This window comes from Colias philodice, chromosome 27 (genome assembly GCF_061535455.1).
Source record: "Colias philodice isolate Cphi_HAF_F1 chromosome 27, ilColPhil1 Martin Lab GWU primary, whole genome shotgun sequence".
NCBI lineage: Eukaryota > Metazoa > Arthropoda > Insecta > Lepidoptera > Pieridae > Colias > Colias philodice.
In genome coordinates this window covers 1,001,987-1,028,683 of record NC_143112.1, presented here as the reverse complement: position 1 = coordinate 1,028,683, position 26,697 = coordinate 1,001,987, and the positions used below count along the sequence as shown (strand labels likewise).

General features: G+C 31.0%; 1 protein-coding gene across 8 annotated transcripts in view; it reads left to right on the top strand.

Annotated features, from left to right (window-relative positions):
* Nucleotides 1–26,697, top strand: part of sm (heterogeneous nuclear ribonucleoprotein L) — a 307,187-nt gene that overhangs the window by 257,796 nt on the left and 22,694 nt on the right. For all 8 annotated transcript variants that reach the window (XM_089711780.1, XM_089711783.1, XM_089711781.1 and 5 more), the window contains 2 exons: nt 4,449–4,543; nt 8,867–8,918. In XM_089711780.1, coding sequence (XP_089567906.1) covers nt 4,449–4,543; nt 8,867–8,918 — 147 coding nt within the window. The remainder of the gene's footprint in view (nt 1–4,448; nt 4,544–8,866; nt 8,919–26,697) is intronic.

The following is a 26,697-nucleotide window of genomic DNA, read 5'->3' as shown; positions in this document are numbered from 1 at the left end:
GAGTTTGACAAGGGTGCGTATAAGGGCCGAGACTATATATTATATACACTTGTAGGTAAAAATTGTAATCCAACGGTGCGTTAGTGACACGAGTCCACGAGATTAAGGTGAACGTCTCATAATTTAAAGATGCCTTGCTATTGGTCGAGGTTTTATTTGAATTTACTAAAGTAGAATATTTCATGACCAAAATGGTATCAATTCTTGATAGAATAGTATGAATTGTTTTATTGACACTAGAATAAGTAAGAAATGATTTCGACTCTATTTCAAAGTAAAAATGTAGCTTTTTTGATTGAATGAATTTTCACCATCGACAGTAGTGTTTTATTTTATTGATATAATACGGAAAGCCTGTTCTCTTTATAGTATAATTTTTCGTTATTTCTTATTTGGATACTACGTAAAACCGTGTGACTAAAGTAGCATATAATAAACAATCTTCAATATTCGCCTTTACTAGCAACGCGCCCCGTATCTCCACTCAGCTCATTTGTTTTAACAACGCATTTACGAGCGCAATCGTTAAATATCAATAAATAACATTTTCAACTTTAAATGTACGGTTTTAAAGTTTATTTCCGCTCGTGACGGATTTTTATCGACGAACGTAAAAATGTCGACGCCGTTCACGCGAGAGATGTAACGATTCAATTTTGTGAAATTTTTTTAAGGAAGCATTTTTAATTTTAGTTTGTTAGTCTTACAAAGTTTCTAAGTATTTCGTACTGATACTAGGTTTCTCAGTAATTCGTAATTATATGTCAATGTGAGTGTCGTGAATGTCTGTTTGTCTTTTCACGCCGCTACCGGTTGATGGATTTCGATGGAACTTGTCAATGTGATAGATTTGAGGAAGGAAGAATCACTTTGCAAGGAAGGAGATATTTCTATTGACGTATTTATGACATTAAAGATATTTTAATAGCACTTTCGTCGTGAGTATGATATTTCAATTAATATAACTAGCTATTTAGTTGTTTGTTTACTTTTTCCGCAAATTCATTCATTGGTTATAAAGCATATTTGTTGTAGAAAAAAGCCTGTATGCCGAGCACACGTGTCAAAAGTGAAACTTCTTTGGCGAGATTCAAAGAAACAAAAATCGTCGCCTTACTCGCATAAAGAAGTTTCATTTCAATAACTTTTGACAGTTTTCACAACACATAGTGTAAAATTTATCACTATCAGCCCAATGATTTCGCAACAAAGCGTAAAGCGAAATTCCTTACAAATTCACACAATTAGTCTACGGCTCGCTTGAAAATCCATCGTGACACGTGTTAAACCATTAGTATTTACAAATTATCCGTTCCCGAGATTATCAAGATGAATATCATTTTAACAGCTACAAAAATAGATAATGATTCATCGTGCGACCGTTGAAAAAAGACGCAGTTATAATTTTAGTAGTTATCTTATGTATAAATAAATCAACGGATTTCAAACGGCCGTGTGATGGATCGCTTTTCGGAGATAATGAGGAATCCGTTGAATGAACGCACGTGTTTGATTAATGGGCATTTTTTGTGATGCTTGCCGCGAGAGGGAGTCAGGACGTGCGTCGCGGACGGCGTCTCGAGCGGAAATGAGGTTGTAGGTTGTAAACGGAGGGTTATATTGTAGGTTTTTATTGTATAGTAATGGGTAGTTTGCTAGTAGTAAGTGGGTAGTTTGAAAAATGACGTAGCATTTTTATCAGGAGGATTTTTTGGGTAGTAAAATTATCAATAATAAAATAGTTGCGGATGTATACTTTGGCTTTTTGAAGTGGTGAAAAATGTCGCTCTTGTTAACCAAATCTGCATCTGTTGCATAAGCAGATTATGACCAACAGTTATGTACCTATAAGTAGTAAATATTATCTAATCTGTGCCTATATTTATATAGCTTCTAGCTTCCTTGCGAGTAAAATTGCAAAATAGTCTTTCTATAGAAACACATAGTTTTTCAAATTAATCTTCTATTGTGAGAATTTCGATTTAACGATCGCACAAAACAATCCACTCTCAATAAACGAGTACGTAACGTAACTACAAAAAAACTTTATTCATACGTGTTTATTTTTAGTCGATATACAAGAGACATATGAATAGAATATTTTTTCTGCAAATTGATTTACGGCGGGCGTGTGACGCGCGCCCGTTTGATGTATTTGAAGCACGTGGTGCGGCGGCCGTCTGTTACACCGTAGCGTAATCGAAATGTTAAAATAGTTTATTTTTTCAAATTATTTGGGAAGAAAATATATTGTATTTGCTTGTGTTAAACATTTAGAAAAGACGAACGAATCTTAACCGCGATTTATTCAATAGAAAGAAAATATTTTTTAATTTTGACTAGTAGTACCTACTTGACGAGTAGGTAACGTGTTCTTGCGGTTTCTATAGTGGACCAGCATTCAACAATGTTGATTTTGTATACAAGAACTATGAACATTCCGGGAAAAAATTAAAAAACATAAGCAAAATAAAGTAGGTCCTATGATGTTTTGAAACTTTTGGTATTAATTTATGTCGGTTAATGAAGACTTGCACATATTTATTTGTAAAATATCTAATTGTTTTCTTCAATCCGCACATATGACACTTCTTCTACTTAAAAAAAACTCAACCTAACATACATACACAATAGTATTAACTTAAAATCAAAATTAATGCACGTCACTAATCGATACGGTGTAACTACGAACGTCATGTGCAAAGCCAAAGGTCGTCAGTTCGTCCGAGAGGTGGTTGGACGAATAAAAACAAGATGAAGTTTAAATTTATTTTACACGTAAATTGTACACGAATTGGAATTAAAGATTGGCCGTATTTTTAGGTGTAAGTAATTTTGTTTTTTTTTTTTTGTTGATTAACATCGGTCAATGATTTTGACCTTTTGCTCTCTGACGACTTTTGGTTGACTTTCAGTACGGTACATACGTATAAAAATCATACTTAAATTAAACAAATCATTATAATACTCGTTTTTAATAATAAATAGTGTGATACGTGAAAGTAATTTATTGAATACCTTTTATAAACAAGTAAAATATTCAAAGTTTTCAATACCTGGTTACCCATCTTACCCTTAAAAAGTTTTGCATCATTCATGCTTATTTATTTACTTCTGAATTACATTATTAATACTCATTTATATATAAATAACAAATTTAAGACATTACCAACGAAATTATAAAAACTTAATTTCAGCGGAAAATCGTATTTTTCTCACTTCCCACTTTCAAGCTTTCATCATTGCGAATCGCATCAATCGATTTGTTTATCGATTTTATACTCGATGTTAGAGCGTGTTTATTTATATTCGAACGATGATTAATCGATTTCGCAGAACTACAAATCGTTCGCTTCCGCTCGATATTGATGGACGCATGTTAATACTGAACATTTGGGTGGTAATATAAATAAATATATTCGTTTGGTGTAATAGATGATGAACACAATTTTCAAGAGGGCTAAACTATTTTTTTTTTGTTTGATCGGATATTGATTGATGGAAAGTTGTATGTTTCAATCTAGTGGGGTTTGTTTATTGGTTGAGCTTAAGATGTTGTTTAAAATACTAGCTTATAGGCCGGGTTTTGTATGCGTTTTGTAAGGTTTAAGTAAATGGTTTTATTTTTTTAAATATTCGTTGATATAGTAACTATAACAGAGGTAGTCTGCTAGATTTGCTGTAACAGTTATTTAAAAAACGTAGTAAAAACCGTTACAACTTTTACTCAAAGATAAGCTATCATTCTAGTTCATTCCATTAAAATCGGCTCAGCGAATTGATAGTAAAAGTCGAAACTGCATCAAAATGTTTTCACTGTTTTTTGTGATATATTTTTTACTACACCTATTAAAAATATACTTACATACGCCACATTACAACACATGTTTTTTACGATCATGTTAGTAAATCAATTTGTAATACTACTTGAATGTACAAATCGTTATTTTCATGTTGTATTTTATTTATTTTTATGTTTTCATGCGTGTTCAACTAATTTGCATAAACGTATAACGAAACATTGTCAACAAGTTATTGAATTTATGGATCTGAATCAATCTGAATTTAACGATTTCATTGTTCCTGCCATTATAATAAGTTTCAAAATAAAATACAATATTTAATTTCAAAAACTATAAAGGTAAATAGAAGAATATCAAACTGTGCTTTTGTCAATGGTCTCAATTTTCTTTTTGATTTAAATATAAAGGTTTCTTTTACAAATATTTTAACACATCGTATTCAATTGATTTATACAGTATGTATAAACTCTGAAATTTTGTTAACTCTCAAAATATGTGTTTTCTTTTAGCGAATTGTTTAAATTTAAAGAAAACTGATGTAGCTATTTAAATTTTAGATTTGAAGACGTATTTTTATCTTTAATTTTCTATTTAAAATTTGTGTCCAAAAATATGAGAATTATCCTTAACCAGTCTGCCACAAATTTGAAAGTGTCGAGTCAGCGACGCGTGCGAAAGAAGCTCTCCACGGGTGTGACATTTACTCTGGATGCTGTACGCTCAAGATTGAATATGCTAAGGTAAGATTATTAATTAAGTTTTATTATTATTTGGTAGTAAAGATAGAATATATTATGGGCCCTCTTCACAATGGGCAGTGTTGGGCGAGTAGAGGCAATCACGATAGTGTAGAGGCGCTAAATGGTTATGATCGGCCGTCATTGTAGATGATATATGTAATCGTCTTAATGGCGGAAAACGTCGACGATCATTTGTTGGGCCAACGATGTCGATTGTGAAGAGGACCCATTACACACACTCTTGAACACATACACGCAGTTCCAGACGGATATATGCGGTTATCATGTCGTCGAATGGTTAAATTAAATATGGTAGGCGTTCCTAATTAAAATTATCATTATTTACTACGAAGTAAACTTACATTTTGAGGGAAGTCACTGTCCTCTGATATTATTACAAAAGGTGTAGCTAATAAATGCATATTTATATTTCTTATCCTTGAATTTCGATCTTCTTACCACATGAGTAGAAAGTTCTTACTCAAGTCTAAAGCCTCTCTCACGCGTTCCACTGCACGTATCGCGATAAAACACACATTGGACAAATCCGCATTGTGACACGGGAACCACGATATATGTAGCCGAGCTATACGTGGAGGGAACACTTTAAACTTTGTACGAGAAGACTGTGTGTTGATATACAAATGTTTAGCTTTTATATGATTTCTCGGTACTCATAAATATTTACGTGAGACCTATGTGGGATATACATTCACAATGTATTATGTAACCCATTTCATTGAATGACCCATCACGTGACCCGTAAAGGGTACCAGACAAAATACGTTTTAAGTACCTACATTATTCTTCCATGTTTTACTTTACACTACATTGTAACAACAAATTGAAATACTCGTAAATATGTAAACTGACCGGTAATACTTTGGCCGATATATTTTTAATTACTGAATTGATTTTAGTGAAACATGCAATGATTTGTAAGTTGATATCAATATCATTTATAACATTAAAAAGTAACCCGATACGCTTGAATAAAACAAACACACAATATAGCTTTACAGCTAACCTATTTATTATATGATAACAAAAACAAACAAAATGACACTAAAGAAATGGCCATAATAGCTCAAAAAGAAAAACGCAAGCCAGTAACACGCCATAAAGCCTATATTTTCGCGTTATTAACCCGGCTCGCGGGCCACGGGTCGTGAGCCGCGGGCCGTTTAAGCATTTCTCCTTTGTGACTCGCCCGCGGCTCAAAACGTTTTGTTGGCTGCGAAAATTGCATGTTACCGAGATGATAAAATGGGGATATAAACAACTAAGTATGTTACGCTACTTTGTATTATTATAATAGGCCACGAGCCGTCTTCACGATGTATTATTGCACGCCTCATAAGCGAAGCGTTGAGGTGGGTACTACTGTCACTTGGCGCAAAACATCTGATTTTTCAAACTTAAAATGTCTTTATGTATCATACATTGCACTTGTAAGATAATACATACACACACATATTAAGAAAAAACACTATTTTTAACATTCATGATATTTTTGATGTCATTTTTGTTATTTAAACTAGTTAAAAAACAGTTTAAAAAAGTTCTGTCTTGGACGTCCGTGTGTCTGTATGTGCGGAGGATTTTCTTGTTAACACGATAGCGACCGAAATACTTTACTAATCGAGTCTTTTTTTTCCTCTTACACTTGAGTATGCTCAGGAATAGAACCCTTTCATTTTTCAGGGTCTGATTCGATGTGGTTTAATTGTTATTAAATAAACAAAAATAATAATTATTAAAAAAAAAATATGAGGCGTGCACTTTTGGATTTTCCAAACTTTTTGTATATATCGTGGGTCCCGTATCACAATGCGGATTTGTCGAATGTGTGTTCCATCGCGATACGTGCAGTGGAACGCGGGTGATAGGGTTTAGAGTGAGTATCGGTGAAATATCGACTGTGAATACTGTGATAAATGAAATCTGTACGATATTATTATCTACCTAGTTGTCTTTTCATTGCTTATTAATATTAAAAAGAAGATGAATAAATAAACTAATAATTTACAAGCTTTTTAGTTAGTCTAATAATGTGCTTCCTTTGCTCGTGTTAAATCGCCAATAATAAAACCGTTAAGTCGTTACATTATTTATTTTAAAGAAGTGCTAACGCCACTGGACATTTTTTTTTATTTTTTCTAGCTATTAAGACTTGATTTTTTTAGGTTTGAAATAAATTTGTTGTTTTATTTGAGGAATGGCATCCTGAAAATTTGAACATAAAATAAACTGACGAGTTATTGACGTTGAAAAATATGTTTCTTTTTTGTTGATAACTGAATTGAAAAATAGATTTTTCGCTATTCATAAAACCGCGCGTTGTTCTATAAAATGTTTTACGGTAACTACATATATTCCACTGTAAAAGTAATTTTTTTTTATTTATTTGTACGTAATGGAATTGATGAACCGCACTTTAATTTTGTTTTCGAGGTTTAATCTTTAAAGCTTTTTCAAATTAAATCGAAAAAGTTGAATTTAATATGTTTATAGTTTACTCTAAAATAATTTGACATACCTAGTGGGGTTAGAATAAGCATTCGCTTGTTTGATGTAGGTTAATGCATCGAAACAGTAACGAAGATTAATAGCCTTGTTATTCACTTGTTTTGATGACAACACTTTTTTACAAAAAAAAATAAGTATTTTTTACTAAGAGTCCCGTTTTAACGTTACGATAAAATGTTAACAATAGATACAAAATACAAATGCTATTGTTATTTTTTAGAAATACATTGTATACCGTGACGGGTTCGTTTTTAATTGAAAAAGAAATATGATTAATTGTTATTGTAGACCTCTTTTATGAGTCTACGGGGAGATAATTAAACAGGTTAAAAGTGTGATTTAGGCATACAATACACTGGGGAAATTCTAATAGGTATTGTAAATTAATAAATTGTTCAATTAGCAGCCTAGTCACTTTATTAATCGGTACCGTTTCGATAGGTATGTTATATTATATACCTATGCCTATATTATATTTAGTCATATAATGCAACAGGTAGGCATAAGATCTAGTAGGAAAAATAAAATCACTTGCTACTAGATAGGTCATTGAAATACAGATATAGTATTGTACACATTTTTATAGAAAAATATATTTACAAGGGTTATACATACATATAAACTCACAAGAAAAACGGCTCTATCTGTCATTGTAGATTTCAATATGATAAGAAGATTTGAGTGCGGGCTTTTGAACGATAAGTTTTGTCTGAATGCGTTGTTTCTAGATATTTGCGAAGGTATTCATCGTCACAATATAGTGAATTAATAACGTATGTACGATAAATATTTATATTATATTTTTAATTTGAAATTTAACAAGCTTCTTGCCCGCGACTTCGCCCGCGTAGACAAAAGAAAACCGTATAGTTCCTGATCCCGTAGGATTTCAGGGACAAAACCTATTCTCTGTTCTTTCTCAGGTATCAGACTATCTCTAAACCAAACATCCCAATCAGTTTAATGCGTGAAGAAGAGACTGACAGATAAACAGACTAGAGTTACTTTATAACATTAGAAATAATAGAGAATTTCGTAATTTTCACTTTTCGATGTTTTATTAATAAAAAAAAACATTAATCTATTAATCTTTTAATATTAACTTAATTTTGTTCAGTTTTAAGCGATTTACGGTAGTTAACGTATTTTAAATCGATATCATTTGCTACAATAACGTCACTCAAACTCAAAGAGATTTCTTTTCACCGTTCGCTTAATGCGTTTCACTCCGAGTCCTTTTGTTACGCGAATTAAATAATGGAGGTTTAAAACACTGACAATTGTAAAAGGTTACCATTGAATTGGATCTCTTTGAAAAGTAAAAAAAGTATCACGGGATTTTTTAAATGGTCGGATTACGTTGTTTAAGTTTGACACCATTTGTGGGAAGGTTTGTAGGAGTAAAAGTATAAGGAGCCATAACTATGTATTAAATTTGTAATTAAATAGCAATATTTTTAGATGATAAAAGCTCAAAATATTTATATTTAGGCTCTAATAAACTTTTTCAATTATTTTTCGAAACTACGAACACTTTACACACAAACACACACAGATATAAAACATATTGTATAAGTACCTATAGTTTTATGAAATACAATACCTATTATGTATTTTTATTATATGTATTATAGTTTGCTGAAAAAATTAGCAACACGGTAGTAGGTACCTGCCGTAAAGAGATGCAGGTTCGAATGTCGCCTAATGATCGAATTTTATCTTATAATCAAATATTTTTTAGCATTTTCAACGATATAAACTGAAAATTAAAACATTTTTTCTATATCTTTTCAGCCTGAAAGATTGAACGTGTTCAAAAATGACCAAGACAGTTGGGACTACACATGTGAGTATCATTTATTATTATATAAGAAAATTAGCTTAATCTTGCCAGTTATTAATAACTTAATTTATTAATATGGTAATAATTTTTCCGATATTTTACACAAAACGTCCGAGGAAATAACACATATTATATGTATGAATAAGTGAAAGTGAAAAATAAATAATTTCTTATTATGTATCTATTATATATTTTTATTTATTTATTTTATTTATTTTTATTTATATATTGTTAATACTGGCAAGATATGACGAAATATGTATTTTAATTTAATTATTCTGCGTTGTAAATCCTTTTTTTTAACTTTTCACTCTATTTTGCTTTAAAGGACATTTATTTTCGTTTAAAAACAATTTTTCAAAGAGTGAGAAGTACCTGTACCGAAATGCATGCAATTTATATATATTTGTAGCATGCATGTTAACAAATATTAAAACAAGCGCACCACAACCTACTCATTACGGACTCATCACATTCGACATAGCAATTTCACATATTAATAAATACAGACTGATGTAAACAATAGCATAGAAAAGGCATGACGACAGTATCCATAAATGATCGTATTAGTGTTTTTAAGGGAAAATGTATAATAGATAAATTACATATAGTGACTTAGAAATCTTAAAAACATTAGGATTAATGAGATTATCAATAAAATAAAACATTGAAATACTGCAGTTGGCCATTTTGACTAAAACACGCGTGACGTCACGCTTAAGTAAACAACTCACGTCAGATGTTTTTTGTTGTTATGAATATGTTGAGAATACGCATTTTTATTTATTTTCTATTGTTTCACGTATGCTTTATCGACTCAGAACAGAAATATAATTGCGAATTCACGAATACATGGTTCGGGGTTCTCCGCGCCAACTTTATACAATCATTTCTTATTATTTTCTCGCTTGAAATAATTACTAACACATTTTTGAGCATTATTTTTATGTGGATTCACACTGCAATACTGCACACCACTTATAAACTTTGAAATTCGTTTCTAAAACACATATTAAATAAATATTTTTTTAATTTTCTTCGCAATGCGTACAAATAATTGCGTATTTACCAAAGTGTGACGTCACGCCTACGCCATGACACCTGCGAGCTGTTTTGGCACAGTTAATAAATATTTTTTGGAAAATGGCTTTTATCTTCGTTAAATTTAAGTATATTACCGAAATATAGGGTTTTTCTTGTATAGTAAACGTATACACACATTATGGAAGAGGATTTCAAAATCTTTCGTCATGCCTAATGTATCACAAAGATCAGACAGGAAAGAAAGCATTAACATAATCCAACGTCGACGTCATAAAAAATGAAAGTATATAAAAATGTATTTTTAAAGAATAAAAATTCTTTTAAAAGAATCAATTCTACTTTGTAAACTCGACAATGGGCCGCCGCTGTAAAAAGAAGGAACGCTTAAAAGCTTTCCTTGTGAATCGCTCATAATAGTTGACAGTCATGAAGTGTAATGTGGCAAACGGCGGGACCTTTGTTTTGTTTAATTTGAAGTTATTTTGATACGAAATTTATGCCTAGATTTCGGGAAATTTTACGTTAAGGTGATAGTCAATTTTGAAGCTTAACTCTGTAATGATAAGGTTGTATTTAAAGTGGCAAGAGATACGTTTTGATTGGTAGATCTATTGAAAGACTAGAGACTTTTTATGTTTCGCTAGGCGGCTTTACGCGGTAAGGACATAGGGATAGACTCTACCCTTTTAGATTTAAGCTTTTAATCAGAAACAACAGCTTCACCACGGAATAAATTGCACTTTAAAATCTATAACTAATGTAGAAATGTGAATATTGTTAAGCTCCGTCACGCTGGAACCCGCTTTAAAAAAAACCTTACTTTTTTTCAGCCTATTTTACCTACAAACGATGCTAATAAATGTAGTATAGGTCAATTTTTTGTAGTCTTATTAGTTACTTAGAAAACATCATTGATATCGTTCGAAGTAAAAAATATAAATAATAGCGTGTTGATTAGTTTTGGAATGGGTTCCAAATTGATTGTAGTTTATTGTAGTGGCAAGAAAATTCTTTATTTGCGTTGTTTTATCTCAAATTATTGCAAGAAAGTCACAATAACAAGATTTTAAAAAATAAATAACACTTGTTCAAAAACTACAAACGATGCCAATAAATGTAGTATAGGTCAATTTTTTGTAGTCTTATTAGTTACTTAGAAAACATCATTGATATCGTTCGAAGTAAAAAATATAAATAATAGCGTGTTGATTAGTTTTGGAATGGGTTCCAAATTGATTGTAGTTTATTGTAGTGGCAAGAAAATTCTTTATTTGCGTTGTTTTATCTCAAATTATTGCAAGAAGGTCACAATAACAAGATTTTAAAAAATAAATAACACTTGTTCAAAAACTACAAACGATGCCAATAAATGTAGTATAGGTCAATTTTTTGTAGTCTTATTAGTTACTTAGAAAACATCATTGATATCGTTCGAAGTAAAAAATATAAATAATAGCGTGTTGATTAGTTTTGGAATGGGTTCCAAATTGATTGTAGTTTATTGTAGTGGCAAGAAAATTCTTTATTTGCGTTGTTTTATCTCAAATTATTGCAAGAAAGTCACAATAACAAGATTTTAAAAAATAAATAACACTTGTTCAAAAACTAAAAACGATGCCAATAAATGTAGTATAGGTCAATTTTTTGTAGTCTTATTAGTTACTTAGAAAACATCATTGATATCGTTCGAAGTAAAAAATATAAATAATAGCGTGTTGATTAGTTTTGGAATGGGTTCCAAATTGATTGTAGTTTATTGTAGTGGCAAGAAAATTCTTTATTTGCGTTGTTTTATCTCAAATTATTGCAAGAAGGTCACAATAACAAGATTTTAATAAATAAATAACACTTGTTCAAAAACTAAAAACGATGCCAATAAATGTAGTATAGGTCAATTTTTTGTAGTCTTATTAGTTACTTAGAAAACATCATTGATATCGTTCGAAGTAAAAAATATAAATAATAGCGTGTTGATTAGTTTTGGAATGGGTTCCAAATTGATTGTAGTTTATTGTAGTGGCAAGAAAATTCTTTATTTGCGTTGTTTTATCTCAAATTATTGCAAGAAGGTCACAATAACAAGATTTTAATAAATAAATAACACTTGTTCAAAAACTAAAAACGATGCCAATAAATGTAGTATAGGTCAATTTTTTGTAGTCTTATTAGTTACTTAGAAAACATCATTGATATCGTTCGAAGTAAAAAATATAAATAATAGCGTGTTGATTAGTTTTGGAATGGGTTCCAAATTGATTGTAGTTTATTGTAGTGGCAAGAAAATTCTTTATTTGCGTTGTTTTATCTCAAATTATTGCAAGAAGGTCACAATAACAAGATTTTAATAAATAAATAACACTTGTTCAAAAACTAAAAACGATGCCAATAAATGTAGTATAGGTCAATTTTTTGTAGTCTTATTAGTTACTTAGAAAACATCATTGATATCGTTCGAAGTAAAAAATATAAATAATAGCGTGTTGATTAGTTTTGGAATGGGTTCCAAATTGATTGTAGTTTATTGTAGTGGCAAGAAAATTCTTTATTTGCGTTGTTTTATCTCAAATTATTGCAAGAAGGTCACAATAACAAGATTTTAATAAATAAATAACACTTGTTCAAAAACTAAAAACGATGCCAATAAATGTAGTATAGGTCAATTTTTTGTAGTCTTATTAGTTACTTAGAAAACATCATTGATATCGTTCGAAGTAAAAAATATAAATAATAGCGTGTTGATTAGTTTTGGAATGGGTTCCAAATTGATTGTAGTTTATTGTAGTGGCAAGAAAAATTTTTATTTGCGTTGTTTCATCTCAAATTATTGCAAGAAGGTCACAATAACGAGATTTTAAAAAATAAATAACACTTGTTCAAAAACTACAAACAATGTAGTTGATTGTAGCTAAACTCATATGTTTGTAGTGGCTGCTGAACCCCTGTAAGCAATAAAAAACAAAAAAATTAGTGTTCAATAAGTTAATATATTCAAAACAATTATGAGCCTTGGATTTCGTGTCGTTTGTAGTTTTAGAAAAAAAAATATTCATGCTCATACATACATCTTCGCACACGTGCGTGTTTGTGTATGCGTGTGGGAGTTTCGTAATTTAGTGTACATTAAATTGCACATGATATATGTTAAAAAAAAAAGAGTTGGATATCTTTAATGTTCAGTAGTTTGCTGTTCAATGTTACAAAGTCACTTAATAATCCGAAACTGCTGAGACGACAAAAGTAATTAAAATGAAATAATGGATAAATTCCATCCGAAACGAAATAAAACTCAAAATAGTGCAATATAAAAAATTGGAATTAATATTGTCATTTATCGTTGATTGTAGTACTGGTAAAATAATTTATCCTCTAAAATAACTTCAAGAAAAATCAGATAAAACTAGCCAAATTGTAGTGGTATAATAAAATGACACTGGCATAAAAACTACAAACGATATGAACAATTGTCACAGTACCTTTATATTTGTATGTCTTACTTATTACTGATTATAAGTGCGAATGAATAAATCTACTTAGTGTTTGATAGAGTGATACATTTTAAGACGTTAGAAAATAGAAAAGGAAATCGTTCGTAGTTTCACAGTTTGTCTTCCGACAGCATACCTTTATATGTATATGGACATTACCGATTAAATATAAGCGTGCGTACACAAGTTTACAGTTACTATAGTGCCTACAGTAAATGTAGCATCGATTATACCTACCTCAAAATATAAATTCAAAATCGTTGGACTTACAAGTATGTGCTGTTTTTCGTATTAAAAAATAATGACAGCCAACTATACACGGACTTTCGTAAGTATTGAAAACTTGAGCTGCAAATGAGTTGAATTTTTAAATATAATTTCTGAAAGTGTAAAACTTTTTGATAATTGAAAATTGTTAATCAATAATCAGAGAGTAATTGTTAGTATTTTTAACAACAGCTACGATACAGTTGAAGGATCGTATACTAATCAACACGCTATTATTTATATTTTTTACTTCGAACGATATCAATGATGTTTTCTAAGTAACTAATAAGACTACAAAAAATTGACCTATACTACATTTATTGGCATCGTTTGTAGTTTTTGAACAAGTGTTATTTATTTTTTAAAATCTTGTTATTGTGACCTTCTTGCAATAATTTGAGATAAAACAACGCAAATAAAGAATTTTCTTGCCACTACAATAAACTACAATCAATTTGGAACCCATTCCAAAACTAATCAACACGCTATTATTTATATTTTTTACTTCGAACGATATCAATGATGTTTTCTAAGTAACTAATAAGACTACAAAAAATTGACCTATACTACATTTATTGGCATCGTTTGTAGTTTTTGAACAAGTGTTATTTATTTTTTAAAATCTTGTTATTGTGACCTTCTTGCAATAATTTGAGATAAAACAACGCAAATAAAGAATTTTCTTGCCACTACAATAAACTACAATCAATTTGGAACCCATTCCAAAACTAATCAACACGCTATTATTTATATTTTTTACTTCGAACGATATCAATGATGTTTTCTAAGTAACTAATAAGACTACAAAAAATTGACCTATACTACATTTATTGGCATCGTTTGTAGTTTTTGAACAAGTGTTATTTATTTTTTAAAATCTTGTTATTGTGACCTTCTTGCAATAATTTGAGATAAAACAACGCAAATAAAGAATTTTCTTGCCACTACAATAAACTACAATCAATTTGGAACCCATTCCAAAACTAATCAACACGCTATTATTTATATTTTTTACTTCGAACGATATCAATGATGTTTTCTAAGTAACTAATAAGACTACAAAAAATTGACCTATACTACATTTATTGGCATCGTTTGTAGTTTTTGAACAAGTGTTATTTATTTTTTAAAATCTTGTTATTGTGACCTTCTTGCAATAATTTGAGATAAAACAACGCAAATAAAGAATTTTCTTGCCACTACAATAAACTACAATCAATTTGGAACCCATTCCAAAACTAATCAACACGCTATTATTTATATTTTTTACTTCGAACGATATCAATGATGTTTTCTAAGTAACTAATAAGACTACAAAAAATTGACCTATACTACATTTATTAGCATCGTTTGTAGGTAAAATAGGCTGAAAAAAAGTAAGGTTTTTTTAAAGCGGGTTCCAGCGTGACGGAGCTATATTGTTATACTTTTCTGGATATGAGACAGATGCTAATTTTTACATCTGTTTCATTGATTTATCTTCTTTAATTGCGTAAGGTGTTTGTCCTGCCTTGCCAGAAATATATTTTTATTGTTAGTCTTAGATATAAACCCAAAAAGCTCCTCTATGATTTAAATTAAAAGTATTGTGACAAAGAAACGATCAATCTACAGTTTTCCTGAAAGAATTTCAACTAATCACCATAGAGGCTTCTTAACAGATTAACCATGTACCAAATGAACAGCTGAACACCTCTCAATCGTTATAAGACACAGACTTCTATCCTGTATTCAATAGATACTAATGAATTGCAAAGTTAATAGAGATAATATATATTTATTTATTTTTCGGTACAAATAACTTATATGCATTATATTGTTTTTACTTCGCATATTAATCTTTTTTAGATACACAATTTCACCCGTTTTATCTTTAATGTAGTTCATAATATCACTCTCATTCGTATCCATGCTGACATTAGAGATAAACAGCGGCACTTTAAGGTTCGCAGCCCTAAACTTATCATCCTTAAAAGGTGATGCACATCCCTTTTGCCCTAATAATTTATATTTGGTTGATTTTTTCTTACGAACTACCTGCCAATACTATATACTATATACTATACCAAAAGAACTAAACACCTCTAAATGTCAAACCATTTATGAAAGCCACAAATTAGCATTACCCCGCTCTTTCCCGTATTAATTCTGTTCGCGCCACACAATTGGCCCCTTTAGAAATGTCTAATGGCCTTCCTCGATGGAAATGGAAAAATCTCGAATGTTCCAGCACTTTGCATACATTTGCAACGATTCTGCATATAAATCAAGCTGGGCTATATCACCGTGGAGTCGATTGCTATTGGACAATGATTAATGGCGTATGAATGTGTGTGCGACTTGAATATCGTGACGTCATTTGCGGTAATTGGTAGATTGTTGATTCCTGACGTCATTGCATTTTAACATTGGTAAATGTTGTATGTTATGACGATTCAAAAGTGCTTCTAGAAGAATTCTTATTGAGTTTGAGTTTGATTAGGTAGTTCGGTGGTCCAGGATTAACTTATGTAGGGTAGAAGGAGAACTGGGTACCTATGTTGTTTAAAATTAGATGAAATTGTATTAAGGCTAAGTTACATAAGAAAAAAAAGATTGGTGTTATATTTTGTAATGTGGAAACAATTTTTTTTTATGAAATACATATTATAGTAGGTACAATTAAATATACCAATTTGAAGAACTCCCCTTATGACTAATTTGTTTAATTAACTTTTTAATGTACCCCCTTTTAAGTGCATAGTATAAAGAAGAAATAAAGACAAACAAATTAAATTATTCACAAAACAAGTACAAAAAATTCATAGCCACCTAATTGCCATCCGCTCAGTATGTGAATATAATGAAATAGGTACTTACTTTTTGCGCGGGTCTAATTAAAAGTTATGTTGCCGTAATGGGGTTGCGAGAATGTGACGTCACAATTTGGGACGTTAAACAGACCGCGAGATGAAAGCGAAAATTTTAATCTGTTAATGATGCTCGGAACGGATGTCTAGAAAAAAAATACAAAAATATATATACTAAAGTACCTACTGTATTCAATATTTCACGAGGACGAGGTCCAGTATTGTTACAAACGACGCCGCTTATTCAAGCTCTTCGGTATCACGAAAAATATTGCCTAAATTTATATCTGTCGCTTTGGAAACTGTACAATAGTTTTATAGACGCCTTTTGAATAGCGGTCTGTATGGAGCGGGCTTAAAGCGCGATTTATTCTCATACAAAACTGTAACATTTGTTTCTTTAACAGAAATGCAGAGTTCTTGTAGATTAAATTACTCCTGAAATGAAATGAAATGAAATGAAATGAAATGAAATAATTTATTTGCTGGAATTGTGGTTAATTACAAGGTTTACAATATATTACAATAAAGTCCGCACAATTCGCCATCAACTGGCATACAAATATTTTATGTGTATTTAACTAACTAAAATACAATATATATTTAGATTAATTTTAATATTTTACATTACAGTTATTATTATTATCTACCTTTCCTATCTTTAATGTTTACAAGCAAAGAACTCATTTATATTATAAAGCAATGAGATTGATTGACTGAGTAATTTTATCAGTTCAGATAACTATTTATTTAAATTGCGAAAAAAAAGATGGAAAACTTCTTTGGCAAGATTCAAAGATACTAAAATCGTCGCCTTACTCCATGACGTTACGGTATTGTCATGATTACCTTGAAATTTTAGCCTTAATTAAGTCGAAAATTGGTCCATAATCCTTTATTTGTTAGTTTATTGTAGTTTACTACATTATATCAATTATTATCACATGTAAGTAACGAGAAGATAAAATTGGTATGAAAAAAGCGGTTTTATTATTAATATTATAATGCCCAAGAAAAATACACGGAGATTAAAAAAATACTTCCAACTTTCTGAATAGTTGCGTACACTCATTGGATATTGTTTCCCTCTCATATAAAACGTATTAAAATCCACAGCTAACGCTTTTATAGCATACGATATGACAGGACGATATTGGTATCGTACGACAATGAAAACGAAGAGTGTGAATAAAATGGAAACAATTATTTTCCGATCGATTAGTTATTCCAAATTTAATTCTCAATAAAAGCATTACTCATAAACAAGGCTTTTTCTGTAAGATTTGTTGTTCCTACAGATTACATTTGCAATACAAATAAACCATTTCCACACAAATGCAAGCTAATTGCAAGCATAATGCTACTCAGTTCACTACTGATTGATATGATTTCATAATTTAAACAATAATTACGTTATTTTTTATCTCTTCTTTCCTCTAAACATAACTAATATGCTGTGCTTTACTATAAAACAATCGTTCACTATTGAAATATAAACTTTATAATATACGAGAAATAATTCGTAAAATCCGTTACGATACAATTAAAATGTGTCTATATATCAAGTAACAAATTAAAAACGAATCTTGTAGTATCAGTTTAAATAAATATAAATATCGTCACGATATCGTATCGTATTGAATAAAAATCCTCCATAGCTAAGCTCTAGATGTCTTCACAACGGAAGTTCACGAAGGGAAATGGAGGTGAGGCGTCGGTGAAAAGGGGAGGAGGGGGTAGGAAATTGCACTCTAGCTAACCCCGTGACCTCGCTCGCGTTTTTATTTATTTATTTATTTATTTATTTAGGTTTACCAGTAATTGTTACACAAATAAGCAAGTATACAAAAAATAATCTTAAAACTAAGTGCACAATTTAAGTAGGTAAACACCACATGCGTACAATTAAACTATAAAAGGTGTTATTATACAGTGAGAAAAAAAAAATAGTTATACTTAAATCTAAACGTTATCTTAAAGCGTTATTGTATGGGTAACGACTAACGAGGTGGGATTGTAATTGTATGCAGACATTACTGGCTACCTAGTCTGATCCCGCGGTTTTTATTGCAAGGTAATTGGTAGAGAATAACAAGCAGTCTATGTTTTTTTTTAAGCAAACATACTTTCATAGTGATCTGTTCATCTGTTGTTGCGTGAAAGGGTATCGAACATTCGTTTGTATATTCTTACAGCCGTACAAATAAAAACTTGCTTATTCAAACCTTATGCAATGCATAGATATGATAAGAATAAATAAAGAATAAGGATGTCATAATTTCTTACAAATAAATTTGAAATAACGTCGATGTAATTATGCTCACGCTATGCAATAGGCGCGAAGCGGCAACGTCGCAATTCATTCACAAAATTATGAAAAACATTGAAATTGTCTACGGTTAAGCCTTGGTGCTGTCATTTTGCTGACGCTCGTTTGACTTCGTCGAATTTGTTGTGAAGTTTCATCATACGATGTTCTGTTTATTTATTTTTTAAATATTTATTGGAAATAATTTAAATATATCATTAAATATGCAAGCAGATAACGCTATCCAATATCTGGAGAACAGAAGATAACCACCACACCACCAAAACCACCTTGAGATAGAGAGTTGCCAAATAACTGGTACTCAAAACATACAACTCCAGGCTTAGAAGATTTATATTTTCAACGAAAGTGTATATTATTGTGATAAGTTTAGAAATAAGTTTTATGTATGTATGGTTTGGCGCATGTTGTAAATAAATAAATCATTATAAATATCAAAAGGGTTTTTCATAATTTCGTATATTTTGACATTTCATACAAAATTTTCCATTTCAATAGGTACGTAATGAAATTATTAATTTGCTCAACTTTTTCTACTTCTCGTATTACTCTCATTGCTATTATCTCAAATTTAGATTGAAAATTGCTTCTAAAACTTGTAAAACACAGCACAATGTACTAAAAGATATGTTATAACTCGGTTATGTCAGACTTATACTAGGGTGGTAGCCGTAATAAGGACGGAATAGCATTAGTATGAATACTTATTACGAAGTTATACTAGGTTACATTTATTTCGTGTTTATTTGTATGATTTTTCCTTATTCTTTGTTTATTCTTTGCATAAAATGTTATAACTCGTTTATTTGTACGGCTGTTACAAACTTTCGCGTTTATTCGGATTTCGGACTAGCCGTTGTCCTGCCTTCACTCTCACTTCACTTTTTTTATTTTTACACATAATAACGCTTACTAAAACGTGTTTTCTATCTGTGTTTATATTATTTGTATGCGAATTTACCACAAAATTTGTCCTTTGATATTAGTTACTTTATTGTCTCGATTTATTTTTATGTTGCACACAACAGCACGATTTCAGCGTCCATACAACATAGGGAATTCATCACACACACACACATATTTATATCGTAAGATCGACCCAGATCTTAGCAGCGAATGAACACTAAAATCCTAAATCCTCGCTAACGTATTGCTGTTATCCTTGGAACCAGTCCAGGGAGGGGGGATGTGTGCCAACGAATAATAAAATGGACGCAAGATGGGTTGGAATGTGTAGGGCGTATATTGTTAGGCTGTCTGTTAATACCAATTTATACTCATAATCCATACTAATATATACATATGTATTATAAATGCGAAAGTAACTCTGTCTGTCTGTCTGTTACTCAATCACGCCTTAACTACTGAACCAATTTGCATGAAATTTAGTACCTATAGAGATATTTTGATACCCGAGAAGGGACATAGGATAGGTTTTATCCCGGAAATCCTACGGGAACAGGTTTTTCTTAGAAAACGCGGGCGAAGCCGCGGGCGGAAAGCTAGTATTATTATAAAGCTGAAGAGTTTGTTTGAAGGCACTTGTCTTAAACGTTTCAACATTCTTGAAGAATGTTTCAACGTTCTTAGATTAACCGATTTTAAATAGCAATAACGAATCCTGATTTCGCCAGCAGAATGTAAAGAACTAATTGAGACACACTGTATATTGAAATATTAAAAAGTAATGATTGTTTAAGCTACTTAATTTTACTTCATACCTTTCCACAAAGGATGGAATTCAAAATTTATAATTTGAAGTTTAATTTACTCTCATGATTAAAATGAATATAAAACTACTAAAATCTACCAAAAAGACGAAAACTACAGAGCGTGCCAAAGAAATATACATCCATAAAGAAACGTGAACAATATGGCCCTCTTTACGCAGTTACGCAATAAAAATATTATATTATGTAACTTGTTCTAACATAAAGTAAACTTATCCATACATGACTCTTAATAATATATTCTAAGTGCAATGTGGCACGCCAAAAGTTTTCCAAGTGCGCACATAAAATGTGAAGAATGGTCTATTACAGTGTGGTATTGTATGTTGAGTTGTGTTTTTATTTCATTTATGAAATATTGCTATTTTCATGTGTTAATCATGCTCTTAGAGAACATCAGGGATGAAATTTATATTTTTGGTTTTATGGCATACAATTACTTTATAAATATAAATTTATAAAGAATAGAAAAAATTCGACACATAAAACTGAAATAATAAATAAATACGATCGCTCTGGCCGGTCACGAGTGGCATCCGCCCCGGAATGGCGCGAAAGGATGCGGGTTCGAGTCCCGCCTCGCGATCAAATTTTTTCTATTCTTTATAAATTTATAACATCAGGAATGTAAAATTAATTTCGGTGTATTTGAAATAAAACTTATTGATTGCTCTATAGACATACAAAATCAATTTTAAAGATGATAAGTTGAAATTTTAAGTTTTTTTTTTTTTTTTTTCAATATTTGTTTAACGTTAGCGAACTCTTTATCAGTGATGGACAGTTTCGATATGTTTATTTAATATTTTTATCAGTTAAAAGTATATTTAAGTAAAAATCAAAATACATTTCTGACGCTACGTTAAACAAAGGTGTGTTTTAATTGCCTTGAAAAGATAAGGTTTACAATACATTTGTATAGGTATATTTTTTCTGTTTGTGTTAATTATTTCGTTACACAACATAATCAATTCAGTAGTTGTAGTTTTTTGTAATAAAAATTGAAATGACAGTAAAACTAGTGAATTGTGTGTTTCTTTAAAATGTCTTAACTATAAAATGCAATACCATAAAAAGGTAACAATATAGAGTATTAAATATATTATTTTTCTCTGGTAGGATTATACGAAATGAAAACGGATATGTAGCTAAAGGTTAACTAATATTTACGATATTGCTCAACGATGGATATCACCGCAGAGGCCATTCTTCATACCCACGTCTGAATGTAGAGCATTATTCAACAAATGGTATTTATTGTCTAGATATGGGAGTGTGGTTTTGTAAGATATCTCTTAAAATATCTTAGATATATTCTATACATATATAAAAATGAATCCCTATTTCCCTTTGTCACGACATCACGCGTGAACGACTGGACCGATTTCGATAATTATTTTTTCATTGTGTGACAATAATGTCAGGATAAGGAGAGATCTTTTGTCATATATGTATATCAAACGTCCTCTATATTATAAGAATTGCCTTAATATCATTTGCATTCTTAAATCTATCGTATAGATGATACAAGTATATCACATACCAGGGTCAAGGATAAAATATTATTATGTAATGCGTTAGTTGTATCTTGGACGTTGATATATAGTGGCCATAAAAAATAACTACCCTACGCTTTATACATACAAATTGGTCGAGAAATCTACGCCAATACTAATATTATAAATGTACACGAATAATATGTACATACTAAAGAAGATAGAATTGTTTGTTTGTAAGCTTTATTTGAAATGCAAGACGCAAAACTTACCTTAACATTCGAAAATTTTTCACGAGCAGAAAAAAAAACTATTCCTAATTTACATACAATTTTTATTTTTAATGTCTATCTCGATTCAACTCAAGCGGAGCCGGTTCAATAAACTAGTATAAAATGATGACAAAAACAAGCTGCATTTCCCGGGTGAATTTTCTTTGATAGTGATTAGTTTATATACATAAACTAGCGGTCCGCCCCGGCTTCGCCCGTGGTACATATGAAAAATAGATGTTGGCCGATTCTCAGACTTACCCGATATGCACAGAAAATTTCATGAGAATCGGTCCACCCTTTTCGGAGGAGTATGCAGACTAACATTGTGACACGGGAATTTTATATATAAGATATTTAATACTAATCACCTGATACTAAAATAATTAATAGTAAAGTGAAAAATATGTGAAATATTTATGTCCGATAGGTTAAAAGTGACTGACGAAAATACCTTACAATTAGCATGCTGATAAGAAAATATTCTTCTTCGACTTAGACGTAATGACGAGACTTTTTTTCGTTAATTGCCTAAAACCCTTTTTCTGACATCTTAACTATCTGCGGTTGTAATTACAAGAAGAACTGTTTTTTGAAGGTTCTTACAGAAGTACAAATTACTTGACGTAGGTATAGTAATAATGTTGGAAAATTATTAATTATAAAATAATTATTAAATATTAAGTAACGAAGATGGGACAATAAATTAAATATATCATTTAAATCCCTTCCTATTAATAACTTAATTTGATGAACAAAGATTGAAAGTTGAAGTTGAAAGTTGATGAATAAAATATAATCAAGAAAGATGAGACGAGAATTTAAAATTACGTAACACTTATTCATGAACACAAATACTCAAGCAATATACTCAAATCGGAAACCATATAATAAACCAAACATATACTTGGTTCAATACCTTTGCCAATAAATAAAATTCAGCTCAAATGGAAGACATCTTGTCGCAAGGAATCTGATAACAGGGCTGTGAAGTCAATATTTCGGGCGCTCGAGGCGTACCCGAAGTTAGGGTTGGCGACTTGGAGTTTTTAGAATTTTGTCTGTAGAAATATTTCTGTTACGAGTGGTGAATTAAGTTGATATGAATTTGTATATGAAGTGTCTTGGAGAAAAATGTATTGATATAGTTTATCAATAATTGCGAATTTATTAAGATACTGTAATCTATACTAATATTATAAAGAGGAAAGGTTTGTATGAATGTATGTATGTATGGTTTTCACGCATAAACTACTGGACCGATTTTGATGAAATTTGGCACAGACAATCTTTAGACCCTGAGAAAGAACATAGGCTACCTTTTATTGCGAAATATGTACCACGGGCGAAGCCGGGGCGGACTGCTTGTCTAATATATTTGCGTAGTTTCCGGGTAGCCTATGTGCTAAACTAAACTCAATTTTCAATTCAATTTATTGAATACTACTTCAACTTATAAAATTTCTCGTTTTTAATATTTGTTACATTTATAACGTTTGATTAAATTACGGGCTTGTTAAATAAACAATTGATGTTAATGTTAAAAGCTGATTTTATTTATACTACAGGCATCTAAATGTAAATTTAAATGTTATGTAGATTTTGAATTATTGAAAGCGCGTTTATCACTTCACCGTTCTATGTAACATTCATATTCATTGAAACACGAACATTTTACTTATTAGGTTTTTTAAATAAAACAAATTGAATGCCTGCCCTTGCGGTTGAGTGTTTGAAAACTGAAAACGATAGAATAACTTGTTGAAGCGTACAAAAATCTTGTTCTAAATGGAAGAAATTGCGCGGTAAGGAATCTATCTGATAACACGAGTCGAATGTTTTTCGGGAACGCCTCGAGCGGTGTGGTGGTTCGAGATTTAGGGTTGGCAACTTGGCGAATTTATATTTAACTTGTATAATGGTGGTTTTGACTTGTAAATATTAATCAGCGGTTTTAATATAACTAGTTAATGAAGGATCGAGGTGGAATAAAACTTCTGAATAGTTTTTAATGTAGATTGTCATGTCATACAATAGTTTTTAACATATCATGGCTTTCATCGACGAATCAATAATAATATGAATATTATATAGATCCAAGTTTATTTGCCTTTAAAATTAACACTTTATTATCCCCAATTCGGTTGCCAAAAACTTTTAAGCAGTGAGATGGAATCGGATAACAGGAGTCACTATTCCGAAATACGCTCCTGGCGCTTTGTAGAGATACTAAATTTAGGGCTGCCAATACTAAGTTATGTTAGAAGGTAACTTGAAAGAAGCTATCGAAACTATATTTAGTATCGAAAAGTTTGTAATATGTTTTACAGATATTACAGTTGTGTGATATTGTATTTGATATAATTGAAATGCTTATAAATCAGTGTGTTCATATGTAAAGACATTTTTTTCCCAACTTTATTAATCTAATGGATTGGAAAACTGAAAGAAACAGAGTATGATCTGACTTGGTGCAGATTTAATGTTGAAAATAAATATGTTAATGTCTAAATTCACGGTTTTTTGTTTTATTGTGTAAAAGTAAGAATATGTAATAATATTTCTTTGCAGCACCTTTTTTGCACCTTTTTACTGTTTTTTAAGCAGTATCAGCTAACTCGTTTTCGAAGTGAGTAATACTAGGTGAAAATACATAATAAATAAGTCAATATAATTTGTGACAGCCCTATAAAGGATAAGTAGGTGTCGGCCAGCACTATCGTATCGACGTTGAATGGATTAGAAAACTTGCCAAAACGCGGTAAGGAATCGTATTTCGCCAATTTTCTACAAGACGTACTCGTAGGTGCCCATACGTTCAATATTTATTGAGCTGCCATCTTGAATCTAGATATGTCTAGTTATTTATAAGCTGGAACATCTGTAAGTCTAGTGAAGGGAGGTAAATAATAAATTGATACAGTGTTTCGAAAATGTGCCATTTGACGATTTGTTCTTTCTACATGTATATCCTATAGAGTATAGTACAATCACAGAAATATACTAGTGCTTTGATATTAGCTGTGCGGTTTTATCCGCATTGATCCGCTCCTGTTGGTTTTAGCATGATTATATGTATAGCCTATAGCCTTCCTCGATAAATAGGCTATCTAACACCGAAAGAATTTCTCAAATCGATCCAGTAGTTCCTGAGATTAGCGCGTTCAAACAAACAGAAAAACTATGTAAAGTTAAACAATCGTATGTTACTCGTATAATGATTTTATTAATATCAATGTTATTGTAATAACAGTTCTATTCTAAACCACATACAATACAAATTACAATATCCTACAATGTTCGTAACATTCTGAATGCCTGAAATATCATGCAAACAGCTCAAATCGAGCATACATCGAGAAATACCTTGCAAGACGTTAGATTGCGGTTACAAATTGATGGTGCGATGCCAGACGATGGATTGATACCCCCTTTGTGATGTGCCGACGTTCGTACGGACGTAGGGGAGGGGGGGAGCGGTGAGGTATTGTGTTCCGAATCGATCAGCTGTTGGCTGTAGTTATAGATAGGTAGGTAGGTAGAGGTTTTGTTTATGAGATGTAGTGAGGGTATCTGTGAAATTGTTAGGAAATTCTATAATAGATAAGATGTACCTAATCCATACTAATATTATAAATGCGAAAGTAACTCTGTCTGTCTGTCTGTTACTCAATCACGCCTTAACTACTGAACCAATTTGCATGAAATTTGGTATAGAGATATTTTGATACCCGAGAAAGGACATAGGATAGGTTTTATCCCGGAAATCCTACGGGAACGGGTTTTTCTTTGAAAACGCGGGCGAAGCCGCGGGCGGAAAGCTAGTTTGGTATAAAGGTATATTATGACAATTCAAAAATGCTTCTAGAAGAAGTCTAATAGAATGAATAAATGTTTGAGCTTGAAAAGAATGCTCGAGTTTAGTTAAGATGTAAATTTAATGATGATGCTTCGCTTGATGATTGATCTTTATACGTAGTAGGTATATTTGAGAATTAACCTTTGTTGTATCTGCCACTAATAGAGCAATTTAAAATATGTAGAAGGAAAGGGGTTCTTCTTTACACAGACTTAGTTATTATCAAAAGTACTGTATCAATAACATTTTCAAAGACACTAAATTAAATTAATGTTGTTTTTTGTTTAAATTAGAAGTCTTAAATTATGATTTTGTCTATAGTAATGATTTTTTTTTATTTCACTTTATTTTCCTTGCACATAAATTTCCTCTGAAGTCAAGCAAAACCAATCACACGATAGTATCTTTCCTATCAACATTTAACAGTTACATCGAGTAAATAAAGGGGTAA